This window comes from Anabrus simplex, chromosome 7 (assembly GCF_040414725.1).
Source record: "Anabrus simplex isolate iqAnaSimp1 chromosome 7, ASM4041472v1, whole genome shotgun sequence".
Lineage (NCBI taxonomy): Eukaryota > Metazoa > Arthropoda > Insecta > Orthoptera > Tettigoniidae > Anabrus > Anabrus simplex.
In genome coordinates this window covers 303,859,090-303,875,688 of record NC_090271.1, presented here as the reverse complement: position 1 = coordinate 303,875,688, position 16,599 = coordinate 303,859,090, and the positions used below count along the sequence as shown (strand labels likewise).

The 16,599-nt window shown below is 41.8% G+C and overlaps 1 protein-coding gene across 2 annotated transcripts in view; it reads left to right on the top strand.

Moving 5' to 3' along the window:
* The window catches only part of LOC136877592 (lysyl oxidase homolog 2), a 133,837-nt gene that overhangs the window by 71,339 nt on the left and 45,899 nt on the right, over positions 1-16,599 (top strand). For both annotated transcript variants that reach the window (XR_011018606.1, XM_067151754.2), the window contains exons 3-4: positions 10,390-10,589; positions 14,819-14,906. Coding sequence is in view for 1 of the 2 variants with exons in the window: in XM_067151754.2 (XP_067007855.2) it covers positions 10,390-10,589; positions 14,819-14,906 (288 nt within the window). In the remaining variant the exon portion in view is untranslated. The remainder of the gene's footprint in view (positions 1-10,389; positions 10,590-14,818; positions 14,907-16,599) is intronic.

Here is a 16,599-nt window from a genome sequence, read left to right as displayed (position 1 = left end):
CGACACTTCGAAAAATGAATGAAAGAAAGACAAGGACCACGACGGACATGAAAATGAAAGACCCACTAGACCTCGCGACCTAATACCGTCGGGGTCTGAAATGGACAAGAGTTGATGAACTGAGGTCGGGTGGGACAGATGAAAGTGACGAGCCTGGCACAAGCAATGCCAGGGCTCAGCTAAAGCCCCCGTGGTCACCAACCCAGGATCGCAATTTAAGAGTCCCTGGAGGCCCTTTCAGTCGCCTTTTACGACAGGCAAGAGATATAGTGGGTGTTCTTCTACTGCCCCCACCCACAAGGTAAGTTAAAGTGTATTAAAGCTCCCACAAACTTTACGTCTGGTAGAAGAGAACTAACTGGCATGGCGAGCATCATATCTGGACTAGCATTCATCTCTGGTCTTCTGGAGGCAATTCCCCGTAATATTAACGTTGTTAATGCTGGTTGTTTGATTAGAAACTAACGAATAATACAGGGCATGGTATATTGCGGTAATCATATTAAGGAGGTTGTGAGAGTATTTAGGGGGTGTATAGTAAGGATGTGAAAGGGAGGGCTATAAGTCTCTGGTAAGACCCCAGTGTATGGAATCCTCACCAGGACTACTTGATACGAGAACTGGAAATAATTCAAAGGAAAGCAGCACAGCTTGTTCTGGGTGATTTCCGACAAAGGTGTGGTGTTACGAAAATGTTGCAAACATTGGGCTGGGAAGACTTGGGAGTAAGGAGACGAGATGCTCGACTAAGTGGTATGTTCCGAGCTGTCAGTGGAGAATTCGCGTGGAATGACATAAGTAGACGAGTAAGTCTGAGCAGTGCTTTTAAAACTAGGAAAGAAGTAGACAAAATAAAGTTGGAATTCAAGAGGAAAAATTGGGGCAAATATTCGTTTATAGGAAGAAGAGATAGGGATTGGAATAACTGACCAAAGGAGATGTTCAATAAATTTCCAAATTCTTTGCAATTATTTATGAAAAGAATAGGTAAACAAAAGATAGGGAATGTGCCACCTGAATCACTACCCTAAACGCAGATCAATGGTGATTGATTCATTGATTGATTGATTGATTGATTGATTGATTGCTACACTCCTGTACGCTATTACAGACACTCGCACTTCGTACTTCAACGTATATTTTCTCGCTAGACGGATAAGCATAGAACTGTTAATATAAAGTCGCTCTCCCGTCTTCAAAGCGGAAAAAAATCTACGAGTGCGAATTTTTTTTCCATCCTTCTCTCTCTGCGTGTCTTTTTTTTACTTTAGATAGGGCTAGGAGGGGAAAGGAAGCGGCTGTGGGGAAGTAGAGCCCTAGCAGTTGCCTTGTGTGAAAGTGGGAAACCATCTTCAGGGCTGCCGACATTGAGGTTCGAACCCACTATCTCCCGAATGCAGGTTCACAGCTGGTCGACCCTAGCCGCACAGCCAACTAACTCGGTTTACTTGTATTTGTTCAGGACTGACAGCTTCGATACCCTCGCAGCATTATTGAATGTTGTTATTATGTTCATTGTTTATTTATTTCGACTTTCCCCAACTGGAGAGTGCCCCTGAGGACAAAGTATAAAAGAGACAAGATGAATATTAAAATTAATTGTGAGTTGGTTAGCACATTTGGCACACTGTATGTAGTTGCGTCAAAAAGTTTGGAAGATATGATTCTTCAGGATTTGGATGGCATATTTCAAGGCAGTCACTGCAATTTTTTTGTTAATGCCTGGTTGAGGTTGAATGATTTGAAGAACTGGACGAAAAAGGGAGGATGACTTCGATCTCATCCAGCTGGTATTCTTGTTGATAGATTGGAATGGTTGTTTCAGATGTTGTTTTCTTTTCCTCATGTACTTCATTGGGTTGTGTTTCGGATGTCTCGAATCTGATTGTCGCATCTATTATAAAGCCCTTCCGGTGTCGATTCGACGGGTAAACCTGAGTTCCTTAACGTTTGGTCAACTCGTAGTATCTGCGTGTAACTCTTTCTTACGTTCATTTTATAACTGCGGAGTGATATTACGTTACTTTCCTCGTTAACCCCAGCGCTTTCTTTTTGTGTTTCATAAATAGAGTAATATCCCCTAAAGGAATGTAAGTACTTGTATGTAATAAGGGGCATAATGTTAGGGCCTGAAGGGCCTGCAATGAAGGCGGGCCTTGACCTTTAAGGGCGCCCGCAGAGTCCTCACAAATAAACACAAATAATGTATTAATGTCACGCTGCATAGAAATGATTAGGGCGGTTCTGAAGGAGCTTTAAGTTTCAAAAATTTGTACGTTGAGGAATTGCCTCTTGCTTGCACATATAGCTCATTCCACGTCAAGAAAACAGTATTGCTCTTACGGACCTACGGATACCCATAATTCCTCGTGATTAAGGGATATTATACTTTACTTTGTAATGTATTATAAAAGACAGCTAAAAAGGATGAGGCATTTTTGCCCTGAGTTATTAAAATAACTACATAAACCAACCCCATGGCGCAACAGACCCGAAGGACCTTGGCGCACCACGCGACCGCTGCTCAGCGCAAAAGCATGCAGATTACGAGGTGTCGTGTGGTCAGCACGACGAATCCTCACGGCCGTTATTCTTGGCTCTCTAGACCGAGGCCACCATCTCACCATCAGATAGCTCCTCAATTGTAATCACGTAGGCTGAGTGGACCTCGAACCAGCCCTCAGATCTAGGTAAAAATCCCTGACCTGGCCGGGAATCGAGCCCTGGGCCTCCGGGTAAGAGGCAGGCACGCTACCCCTATACCACGAGACCGGCACAAAATAACTACATAACATTTTCTTTTTCATAAATATAATCGTATGGAGGGAGCACAATGGCAGGAACAGCCATCGCTTCGTTGCCTTCCTTCCGGTGTTGCTCTGGTACAAGCCTCGTGTAGTCCCTCACTCTGTGAACCGCCGGCAGCTCACTTCTGTAGTGAAGTCATTTATAGTAGCTTATTTATTTGTTGCGTGTGTGTTTTTAGGCTTTAAATCAGTGCGTACTTGTCTTGTGTTGAGTGAGAGTCACTTGCATATTGCATAGTATTTGTGTGTGTTCTATTATTTTCGTACTATACAGAAGTGTTACTGAAAATGTTGGTGTTGTGGTGTGTAGCGATACGTCATGACATAACCAGTACAGATAAAAAAAATTGCCATGTGTTTTATTTGCGCTTGGTTTTGTTATTTAGTTGCTCATTCTTAAGCACGCTTTAATTTTACCACTTCATTTAATTTTTTTTTATTGTCTTTGTGAGCCATACGACAGCACAAATAGTACCCCGCGGTGCCTGGTGAAATTTATTAAATGCAATTAAATGCATCCCTCATCCCTCGAGTCCATAAAAAATATTTTTCTATTTTCTTCCCCAATTTGCCTTACACTTCAATGCTGAGGGCTTTTTTATATGCTGTAGTGTACCTCTGATTCCGTACAAACAAAAAAATAGCCCCTGTAAACCCCCCGTCCCCTTTAGTTTATAAAAGTAAATTGCACCTTAGTTTCTTCAGCTTCTTTAACTTAAATACTGAATTTCACAAACTTATGTTCCGCCGTTTTCCTGTAATTGTGTTGAGCAGAACCCTTCGATATGGCAACGCTGTTGTCATAAAAGCAAGACTGTTTTCTTAACATGGAATGAAATATAAGTACAGCGGTTTATTGTACTGAGTGTAACACAGCACAGCACAGCACTAACTCTCGCAACACCGCGACACGCTCCTCACAAAAGACCTGCACCAAATTATACAACTATATAAAATAAGAGTTTTGTCTGTACATTGCTCAGAATTTAAAAAATATGGTATTTCTGTATCGGTTCTGTCCATAGTAACAAGGAAATGTACTTTTCAGTTTCCCGTAATTTCTGTCTGTCTGTCTGTCTGTCTGTCTGTCTGTCTGTCTGTCTGTCTGTCTGTCTGTCTGTCTGTCTGTCTGTCTGTCTGTCTGTCTGTCTGTATGTATGTATGTATGTATGTATGTATGTATGTATGTATGTATGTATGTATGTATGTATGTATGTATGTACCCGCATCACGAGAAAACGGCTGAAGAGAATTTAATGAAAATCGGTATGTAAAGTTCGGAAATAAGTCACTGCAATCTAGGCCATAAATGATCTTATTCACGCCAAGAGAAATGGTAGTTTAGGGGAAGAACTAAAATTTAATTTTCAAAAATTTGTGTTAATAGTGGTGCTACGTTAATGAAAATCGGTATCCGAAGTCGGGGAATAAGTCGCTAGAATCTAGGCCATAAGTAATCTTATTCACGCTGAGAGAATGGTAGTTTAGGGGAAGGGTAAAAATTAAATTCTTAAATATCTGTGTTATTAACGGTCCTATAGACAAATACTACATAACTAAAGTTATATAGTATTACAGTTCCGATTATTTATGTCTTATACATTTTACCGTACCGGCTAGGATAACAGAGATATTCATGAATTTGGATTTTGTTGCTAAGTCCGTATCAGCGCCGAGTCACGAGAAAATGGGTAAACAGAATTTAATGAAAATCGCTATGTAGAGTCGGGGAATAAGGAACTGCAGTCTATGCTATAATTAATAGTAAGACGCCCTAATATTACAGAGTCGAAGGAAAAATAAATGTGAAGGCCTACAATACAGAAAGCTCATAACATTGATCAACAATAACATTACATTGACCATTGTTTGTTGTGATGTGCTTTGTGTCTCTGTTGCCACTCATGTCCGATAGATCGGATTACTGCTGTATAGGGATTTTTTTTAAATTTGCTTTACGTCGCACCGACACACAAGGGACTCATAGCGACGATGGGATAGGAAAGGGCTAGGAGTGGGAAGGAAGCGGCCCTGTCCTAAATTACGGCACAGCCCCTGGTGTGATAATGAGAGAACACGGAAAACCATCTTCAGGGCTGTCGACAGTGGGGTTCGAACACACCATCTCCAGGATGGAACTCACAGCCGCGTGTCCCTAACCACACGGCCAACTCGCCCGGTCGTACCAAGTATAACAGCCTGCCTGAATATTGGCGGGGAGTAGCTGGGGAGTCAGATAACATTCTTCTTTAGCGTGGCGTTCCTCTGATTCATAAATTTTCTGATTTTAATTTAATTTCGTGTGGCTATTTGTAGCCGAGTGCAGCCCTTGTAAGGCAGACTCTCCGATGTGTAGGTAACTGCGTGTTATTGTGGTGGAGGATAGTGTTATGTGTTGTGTGTGAGTTGTAGGGATGTTGGGGACAGCACAAACACCCAGCCTCCGGGCCATTGGAATTAACCAATGAAGGTTAAAATCCCCGATCCGGCCGGGAAGAACCCGGGACCCTCTGAACCGAAGGCCAGTACGCTGACCATTCAGCCAACGATTCGGACAATTCTCTGATACTACTGGTACGTAACGAACGGGTTCATCATAGCATTCGAGCTATTCAATCCCTACTCTGAGACACTGGTTGGAATGAACAATGTGGATATTTAACGGAATAATGGCAGAGGAGAGTTCACGACTGTCTGTGGCCTGGTCATTCCAGCTCTGAAACTTCCGACTCTTAGATCGGCACCGTAGTATTGTTCGTTAAAAGTGAGAAAATGTGCCGTTCTTCATTTGATCGAGTATTTTATATAACATTGCTTTTCAGTCGCTACTTTTCTACTGACGTTTTTGTAATGACCTAAGTTGACTTCAGTTAGGAAAACCACAAAGTTAGTCTTTCTGAGAATCCCGTAGAGAAGCACGGGTACATCAGCTAGTTGAAAAATAATTACAGCAATGAGAATTGATACCAAAATATCATATTTAAATTATCGTATTATGTACAAATTTTTGCTGAACATTTATTGGAATAGCAAACACTCGAAAACGAGTAGGTTTGTCTTTCAATCAGAATTCATCTTCATCTGTGAGTCCGTAGGTGACTGAACAGCCCAATACGGGACACACAGATTTTTCCGCAGAGATGGCAGATAATCCCAGGTGGAGCAACCATTTTTCTCCTTTTTCGTCCTTTTTTTCCTTCCTTCGCTGCCTCTTATCGTTCGCTATTCGCCTACGGTTTTCTTCGAAAAGTAGTATGCGCGATGAACTGAAGATCTCCAAGATGAACGGTTGAGGGCTAATGTCTCCCATTTGTTGACATCGATGTGGCATATTCATGTTAGCCTTAATTACATCCTTAAGTCGCTTCCTCTGACCTCCCAAACATCGTTTACCTACTTATAGCTCAGTGTAAAACACTTGTTTGGGAAAGCGATTGTCGGGCATGCGTATTACATGCCCTGTCCATCGTAGCTGACGTCTTAAAACCATGGTTTCTGCACTGGTGATTTGTGCCTCTTCAAAGTACGCTGACATTTTTGCGTCTATCTTGCCAGGTTATATGAAAAATTCTCGTTAAACATCGCTGGTGATATTGTTTCAACTGTTTAATACGCCGCCTGTAGCATGTCCAGGATTCAGATCCATATAGTAAGCTGGGAACTACAACTCAGTTGTACACGAGGATCTTTGTAGCAACATTGACACCATGATTGTCAAAGACTCGGGATCGCAGTTTGGCAAAGGATGCTCCAGCGTGGTTGATTCTAAATTGGTTTTCCGAATCTACATTTGCGCTTGATGAGAGGATGCTGCCAAGGTAAGAGAGGGAATTTACTACTTGAAGGCTCACTCCGTCGATGGACACATTGATCTCTCTATGTTTTTCTCCAGGGGCTGGTTGATAGAGAATCTGTCTCTTACTGGTATTCAGTTTGAGACCAATCTTTCAGTATGCAGTTGAAAAGGCACTCAGGATTTACACTAGTTCTTCTTCAGACTGAGTTACAACTGCATTATCATCCATCAGCATACTGTATCTCGACTAATGCTGTAGAAAGTGTACCAGTCTTCGCCCATGAACGGCTCAAATTAAATAGTCCCATCCAGTCTATAATTTATCTGTGTTCCTGCAGGAAGAACGTTCTTAACTAGCTGCATAACAGCGGCTATGTACAATGAGAACAGAGTGGGGACAATCACACAGCCTTGATTAACACCAGTATTGATACGAAATGGCTCTCCAAAAGAGTTGGTGCCGATAACAACTGCCGTCATATTAGTGCAAAACAGTTTCAGGTGGAAATACATTTCTGTAGAAAACCATACAAGCCTAAAATCTTCCACAAACCATCACGGTTTACAGAATCAAATGCCTTAGTGACATCAATGAAGGCAATATAAAGAGGTCTATTTTGTTCTCTGGCTTTTCTTCTTGAAGCTGAGGAGCTGTGAATATCATATCTGTGGTTCCTCTGGAAGGCCTGAATCCACACTAGCTCTCTGATAGTATTTCCTCCACTAAGGGTAGTACACGATTTGCCAAAATTTGAGCAATAAGCATTCCCAAGGAAGTCAGTAATGATACTCACGGATAGTTATTTCCGTCTGTTAGATCACCTTTCTTAAATATTGGAACCGTAAGACTACCTGTGAAGAAATCGGGAGACATTTCTTCAGTGTTCCAAATTTTAACAATCAGTTCATGTAAGTGTCTTATGAGTTCCTCACCACCTTATATGAGAGCTTCCGCAGGTATACCATCAACAACGGTGGTCTTGTGTCGCCTTGTTTGATTAACAGCTCGCTTAACTTCATTCAGTGTTGGTAGGGAGCCAAGTTCTTCTGTGATGGGCGTTTGTTCTATTGAATCAAATACCTGTTCATCAACAACTGATTCCTGATTCAGGAGACCTTCAAAATGCTCTTCCCATCTATACATGATGGAGAACTGATCTTTTAGAAGTGTACTCCTATCACTGGACCAGAGTGGATTTCTACCAAAGGTGGTGGTACCATAAACTGCTTCCGTGGCTTCGAAGAATTGTCGCGAAACATTGACTGCTAAATATTGCAGCTGTTTTGCTTTGGCTGTCCACGGTCCATTCTTGAGCACAGGATTCATATTTGAACATTTGCTTTGGCAAGATAAAATACTTTTTCAGACATTATATAGGCTTCTGGGCTTATGTCGTGCCAAGAAAATAAGGTGAAATTCTTTACGTTTCGCAGAGAACTTTGCTCTACGTCATCAGAAGAAAATTTCGACTGTTCACGAGAAAGGCTTCTGAAGGAATGAGGTTTGAATTTAGACGTTATAATAGAAGTAGAAGTGGTACGTCCATTCGTCACCAGATGGCTCACCGGACGCGATCTAGTGCTAGCGTTCGAAGCGGAAGCTGACGGAACCATCAGAATCAGTCTGAGAGGGAGTCACATAACAACGCGAGTACACACATATGAAAGAATGACATAGATACAAGACTGGAATGAAACATCTGACGATGAGGAACGTACGAATTTGGAAAACACCGAAACTAAATAACAAGAGTGGAGAGGAAGTTCTTAATGGCTGGCAACCACATATTACTTAATTGAAAGCCAGTGTCCCTGTTGAAATTGTTAGGATTTCCACGTATTTCCACAGCTTCCCGTATAATCCTAGACCTTGGAACACGATGCTCGAGCTCTTACCCCCACTGGACACTACAGATACGATGCCGAGGAATCAAACACAAAGACATCGTGGTTTTCAGTCGGTGTTACCGTAGCATATTTGCTATGTAGCGATACTGTCAGTTGTAATCCCTCCCTTGAAGAAGTTTCTTTAGTCGATTGGTGCCCTCAAGCCGGTCTTAAGCCAGGCGCAGATTTAGCAACACCGCCTCGTACAGCCCATTTGAATTCGCCCGCGAAGCGATCTGATTGGCTAAATTCAGCAGATGGCAAAATGACAACGGCGCGAGACATCAAATTATTTATCAGTATGACCAACCTTCTAATGCTCAAATACCCCGTTCACATTGTTTTCGACCACTCTTTATATTCAGTTATATATGTTCTGTGTGTGTGCCTTGCGTAGCTTCTGTTGACCTTTTGCACGTTGTGGACATTTTTAACGGGAAAATCTGAATTATTCATCCCATATAATGTTTCTGTGTTGGCGGTTTCTCGTGAAAGTTACTTTTAATTGGAGAAATAGCGCCAAGGACTAGAAATAGATAAAAATAGACAGTGAAGTGTCACAGTGTAAACAGTGTTCTAACCATGTCATATTTAGTGCAAATACAGCAAACGTTTGATCATTTATTGCGATGGGAATATGATTATGATACTCATTTACAAATACGTAAATTAACTATTTAGACTTATTGAAGGCTTCGTACAGGAAGTACTTCTTAGATGCATAAACCGCCGGTAAAGATACTGTGTATGTGTGTAAATGAGATAATTATTGCTCATTAATCTAGGTTTATTATTAGTTTAAAGTGTTTATGTTGCATATATTTTGTATTAATATTCAAATGAGTTTCTCATTTAGTATTTTACATAATAACAACAACAACATATAATTGTATTATTAATTAATTAATGTTATTTTTCCTTCACATTCATCGAATCGACAAACCTATTCATAATATTTATGCGAACTTTGAGCACTGGTGTTACTAACACTGTAAGGTATCATTTTAGTTGTTAATATGTGTTTCGTTCAATTAATTTCTTTAAAATGAAGTCAAGTTACATAATATTCTCCCCCTCCCCTAATTTTGAGAATAATATATACTATACCAGCTCAAGTATACCCGTCGTTAACAGCTTAGCTTTGGTAATCGCAGCAGTATTTCTATCTAGGGGAGAGGAGTGGCAACACAAGGCACAAAGTGCACTCAATTAACAACGATAGTCAATCAGAGTAATGGTACTGCTGACCATCACATTCTTCCGGTTAAGTGATAGGCTAAGCTTTCAACCCACCACTTTTAATATTCTTTTTTCTCCCATTCTTCGACGGATCGTTCTCACAATTCTTTCTTAATGTTCCGATGGTCTTTTTTTATTATCTTCTTCATCATTAGGGGGCAAATACTTTACTTCGAGAACACCGTACAGCTGTATGTTAAGCCCGGGATCCAAAATCCGTCATTGACTCTTACAGAAATGTAAAATAAAATATTGTGTGGGTAAGGTCTCTGTAAGCAGGAGAAATGTGTTTAGGGCAAAGTTATAACAATTGTTTTTAAATCTGATGTGTCAGATTCCGGACTTATATTAGCAGCATAAACGTAATAATATGATATGTCTTTATTCGGATCCCTACTCTCCGACTTGAATCCTTGAAAGTTTGCTCAGCTGTATATCTGTCCACCATAGCCTTCGTTTTAAAGTAACGTTTTTACTAGAAGTTCCAAAATTGGGAGGTGGGCAGAAATAGTTTCCAATGACCTATATCTTATATTGTTTTTTTGAAAATCTCTTGTTGAGGACTTGGGAAAATGGTATCTTGAGGAGTGTTTGTGAATAATTTTTTCTCCTAGATGTACTAACTGGAATACTAATTCCGAACTTTATCTGAACTTGTAGCTAGTCGCTTCTGGATGGACAACCTATACTGCTCCGGAGAAGAGGCGAGGCTGGATGAATGTCGGTTTGACGGTTGGGGACATAGTGACTGTTCTAAGGACGAAGCTGCTGGAGTTGTGTGTAAACAGCACCACACAACAACGACAGAACCACCAACTACTACATCAGCTGTGAGGGACTCTCCTCGCACTAGGATAGGGGTAAGTAATTCATCCACAGACTTTACCTGAAGTCTCTGATATCACGTCAACCACAGAATAACGAACTGTCTCCGTGGACTAAGACTCCCACAAGGTTCAAGCCTTGCTCCAATGATACTCCCATCCTACTAGAAAGTAATCTTCTGTCATTAATGCAGTAATTCCTAACCTATATTGCGTACTATGTAAGACTGAACAATATGAAATGGGCTGAGTGACTCAGACGGAAAAAACTGGTCTTTTGACCCCATGTTTGTGGATTCGATCCTAGCACGGTCCGATGGTATTTCAAGGTTCTCAGAATACGGCATCCTCATGTTACCCGTATTTTCCTAATAGATTTCTTGAAATAAAATTCAGGTATTGTTCTATCTGTTATGTAACTTGTGTCCCTTAAAATCTAAGTAACTGAAAAGACGTTACATTTAGCACTATATGGATTATATTTTCTCAAGTGTAATAATAATAATAATAATAATAATAATAATAATAATAATAATAATAATAATAATAATAATAATAATAATAATAATAATAACACTCGTATGGCGTCAGCTACCGTGTGCAGACATTTTAATATGACGCCATCTGGCTGCCTGCTCGTCAATTTCAACGCCCCATTTTACTCTAGGTCTACTAGATAGCAGAGTAAACCGATATCTTGGGCGTCTACAGCTGAGTTATAATGATTTTTTCGGGTAAAACACCAAATGTGTCACCAGAGATCTTTTACATGCGGACATCGTACGACAGGCAGTGTCCAACAGCCTTATGACTGAAGTGTTTCTTAAGAGTTTCCCATTCTTGTCAGCCTCCGTATCTTAAGCATAATATAGTTGTATTTCCAGTCCTTTCAGTGGCTTCACCAATTGGAACGATACTATGTTTGCTACCAATTCTTTCTACGCCATTGCTCACTGTCTCATATAACTTGTTTACTTTAAACTTATTTGCTCCTTTACGAGTGAGGCGCTGACATGGAGAAGACAAAGTCATAAAATGTCAACGACCCGTTGCAAAATATCGGATTTTCGTTTTTTCATGGAAAGAAGAGTAAACGATCAGGCCGATAGCATTGAATGAACAATAAGTGAAAGGCGGAGTGGTTTAAGTCCTACGAGCCGTTTGCAGAGTGGGCTCCGCACTCCGACCGACCAACCGAGCAGAGGGGTGGCGCTGTTCTTCCGTAGCTCTATGGGGCTGGTCCCCACAGTCGGTTGTCCTGAGAATGGTTTTCCGTGGTTTTCCATTCTCCTGCATTAAGGCAAATGCCGAGACAGTTCCTAGTATAGGCCACAGTCACCAAGCCCCTTACCTTCTCCGCACATCTCCTTCACCGTAACAAATCTCCTGGCCTGAGAGACAGCGTCATCGTCTAGGAGGCCCGCCTCCCCCTTCAGGGGAGGAATGAAAACATTTTGGTAGTAGTGCTACGAGTGACAGAAGATGGCACTTGCATTGAGTCCACAGTACTTGGCCCGGGGAACGATGTAAATCACTCACGCCTCGAGCTCTGTGATGAAGGTTTCTGTCTCCGGGCTTGTCAGCGCCGTTGTCTAATTTGAAGAAATTATACCGTCATTTTCTTATTGTTGTTCCGTTCTGTCCGTGAAGTTTTCGGCGTAATCGTTAAGAGGAAGAAAGTTTGCCCGACAATGGTTCCGGAGGAACTCGCAGAAGTGGTTTGACATGCTAAGCATTTCCTACAATTTCAAGTTATCTTGATGACGAAGGAGAAGTTTCTTGACTTCCCTAAGGATTCAACTTATTAGATTAAATCACCACCTAATCGACACTTTATTACATGCCTTTGGAAAAATTATAAAAACATTAACAATCACAGTACGTACACTGACTGACAGAGCAAATGCAACACCAAGAAGGAGTGGTTCGAAAGGGATGAAAGTTGGGGAAAAAACAGAGACGACACGGACAAATAATTGATGTTTATTTCAAACCGATATGCAGGTTACACAATGCGCACGGCATCGACTCAGTAGGATGTAGGACCACCGCGAGCGGCGATGCACGCAGAAACACGTCGAGGTACAGAGTCAATAAGAGTGCGGGTGGTGTCCTGAGGGATGGTTCTCCATTCTCTGTCAACCATTTGCCACAGTTGGTCGTCCGTACGAGGCTGTGGCAGAGTTTGCAAACGGCGTCCAATGAGATCCCACACGTGTTCGATTGGTGAGAGATCCGGAGAGTACGCTGGCCACGGAAGCATCTGTACACCTCGTAGAGCCTGTTGGGAGATGCGAGCAGTGTGTGGGGGGCATTATCCTGCTGAAACAGAGCATTGGGCAGCCCCTGAAGGTACGGGAGTGCCACCGGCCGCAGCACATGCTGCACGTAGCGGTGGTCATTTAACGTGCCTTGAATACGCACTAGAGGTGACGTGGAATCATACGCAATAGCGCCCCAAACCATGATGCCGCGTTGTCTAGCGGTAGGGCGCTCCACAGTTACTGCCGGATTTGACCTTTCTCCACACCGACGCCACACTCGTCTGCGGTGACTATCACTGACAGAACAGAAGCGTGACTCATCGGAGAACACGACGTTCCGCCATTCCCTCATCCAAGTCGCTCTAGCCCGGCACCATGCCAGGCGTGCACGTCTATGCTGTGGAGTCAATGGTATTCTTCTGAGCGGACGCCGGGAGTGCAGGCCTCCTTCAACCAATCGACGGGAAATTGTTCTAGTCGATATGGGAACAGCCAGGGTGTCTTGCACATGCTGAAGAACGGCGGTTGACGTGGCGTGCGGGGCTGCCACCGCTTGGCGGCGGATGCGCCGATCCTCGCGTGCTGACGTCACTCGGGCTGCGCCTGGACCCCTCGCACGTGCCACATGTCCCTGCGCCAACCATCTTCGCCACAGGCGCTGCACCGTGGACACATCCCTATGGGTATCGGCTGCGATTTGACGAAGCGACCAACCTGCCCTTCTCAGCCCGATCACCATACCCCTCGTAAAGTCGTCTGTCTGCTGGAAATGCCTCCGTTGACGGCGGCCTGGCATTCTTAGCTATACACGTGTCCTGTGGCACACGACAACACGTTCTACAATGACTGTCGGCTGAGAAATCACGGTACGAAGTGGGCCATTCGCCAACGCCGTGTCCCATTTATCGTTCGCTACGTGCGCAGCACAGCGGCGCATTTCACATCATGAGCATACCTCAGTGACGTCAGTCTACCCTGCAATTGGCATAAAGTTCTGACCACTCCTTCTTGGTGTTGCATTTGCTCTGTCAGTCAGTGTATTTTAAAACTTACAAGAAAAATAAAGTTCCCTTGGGAAAAAAGATCAAGGTTTTTAACGTGCTTACTATTCATGTATATCATCTAAGGTTTTTTGGACACAGCTGAAGATGACCACTAAGTGGTCGAAACATGTACTGTGATAGTTAATGTTTTTATAATTTTGCCAATGTAATAAAGTATCGATTAGGTGGTAATTTAATCTAATAAGTTGATTTAACTCATCGATACGGTCATGAAATGGACAACTTGCAATTCCTTAAGGAAAGCGACACTTTTTTAAAACACTGTTTCTCTCAAAATGAGCACCTTGTCGTCGATAAAGATTTGGAGAGCTGAGTTACCACTGATCAAAAAGGCGATCATTCAATGAAATGGAAGTCTGGAATGATCACAATATAATAAACATGGTCGATCTCACGATCCATCCAGCCCCTCGAAAAAACTCCGGTCATCAGCGACGCCAAGAAAACGGACTTACTGGCTATGATGAATTATTTAGGCGAGAAGTACCTTTGGTTTTACCATGATATCTGGGCGTGAATGCTCATAATGTTGTGACCTGGGAAGAAAATGATGTTCTGTTACATCTTAAATGCGTTGCTCAAAAAATGAACGTGTTTGTTTATTTTATTACGAAAGAGTGCCGACTCAGCTCACTTAAAAGCCTTTCAGTCTGTTAAACACACACGTTCAGTATGAATATTACATTGTAACAAGGCACATTATTAAAGAAGGTGTATTTGTATTCCTTAGTGTAGATGGATGAGGAACAATTGTTGCCTCGTTACCGCGGTGTCGTTCATCTGTCCACGCAAAACTGATGACTCTAATTCCAGACAGATTCCCAGTCCATAATCATATCCATGACAAAATGAGAATAAAGGTCTTCATTCATAATATGTAGTTCGTAATGCAATTGTAATTTGCACATGCTGATGCTAGACATTGTGTATGTTCCAGGATTCTACGAAGGAGAAGATGTCCGTCAGGCTGATTGGTGGTCGTGTACCCGAAGAAGGCCGTGTTGAAGTCAAATTTGGGGATTCACGTGAGTTTTACTTAATATTTTGTTTAACTGAAGTGGGCTAATGGATTGCCTACGCGACAGAGTGAACGTTCATTCAGTTCTTTTTTCCGCGTTTACTTCTGGAAAACACAAGGAATTCACCCCCTATCAAGTCACGCATCACGTTTCCCAATTCTACATTAGTTTTGTACATTAACAATTAGAGTTTGTTGTATGTTTTTGACACTTGGTCTATAATGCCTCCTTGAAGAGTTTCTCGGTTTAGATAGAGCTACCATAATCCATAAGAGGAAAAAAAACGAGAACAACTTTGACATTTTAGTAACACATAAACTTTGCCTGAGAAATGTGACTCACTAGGCGCTAAATGAAGACGGTCCAGCTTGAGCTCCCTCATGTTTCATGTGTATTTTCCTCAATATTCAGTTTTTCGTATAATATCTTCAACACGGTTTGTAAGACCATAAAAGTCACTGCAGCTGTATTCACAGGTAAATTTATTATGTAACAAAGATTTCGCAGTTTTCGTCATGTTGTCTCCTTCTTCCACAGAAGTTCTTCATAAGTGAAAAGGTTCCTTTTACCCACATACTTATGTTCACAATTTTGAGTAGATCTGGCGTATTAATATCACAGTCTTTGAAGGAAGAGCAACTTGTGATCCATTTCTATAACAATCATGAGTTTCAATTCTTCCAGTTTGTCACATTTAAAATTAATATTCTTATTCACTGAAGGCACTTTACCGAACAACAAGTCCATATTGGTACTTAAATTATAATGAACATTTGAGTTGATGTTACTGGATGAAGTTTCATCATCTAACCTTAATAAACTGTGGTTCGGGAATGCTATCCAATTTAGTTGGATAGAATCAAAAAACTGGTATTTGACAAAAAAATTCACATATGAAATACCAGTATTGTAGAAAAATATCCAAAGAAAAAGTCCAAATTGCTACGAAACATAAATATAGAAGTTTTAGAGTGCAGTTTCTGAAACAAAATCGAGGGCACGTGACGAATATTTTCATCTGCACCCGCACTTCCAGACACGATGCACAATCGTGTAACATTCCGGGTTAAACGCGGGCGTATGTTAGCCGTAGTTCAGGACAACACATTCCTGACCCAAATTATTGCTCCAACCTCTCTGACACTCCCGTTCCAGTCTAACCTACATCGTCTTCTTTCAACTGTGGTCCAGTTAGCAATATATCGTCGTTGCCGAGACAAAATCTCCTATGTGATAATATATTTGGAGATATACTGACCCGCAGCACATACATTATGAAGAGCGAGAATGCCTTGACCACATTCACACAATATTGCACCTTAGATGACAGAACCTTACCGGCCAATGTTCTAAGCTAAAATATTTCACATAGGAGGTTTTGTGCCGGCAACGACGATATTCTGTGCAGAATTACTTTCATTTATTCTTATAAGGTGGTTTGAACACAATGTATAATACAAGATTACAATTCCAAACCTAGGTTGTTAAAGTGATCATCTCTAGAATAATGTGGCGGTGAGTTTGTCGTAGTTGAACAGTCTGGTACATGATACTTTCCACGGAATAATGTATCAGAGCTTTCATTTAGATTCCTCATTTGGTGCATGGTAAACTCCCTGGTTATATATACGGTGATGGCTAGTCTAGCCTAGAAAGGTCTTCGAGTGAAACTTACTCCTTTCATCGCGAACTCATTGCT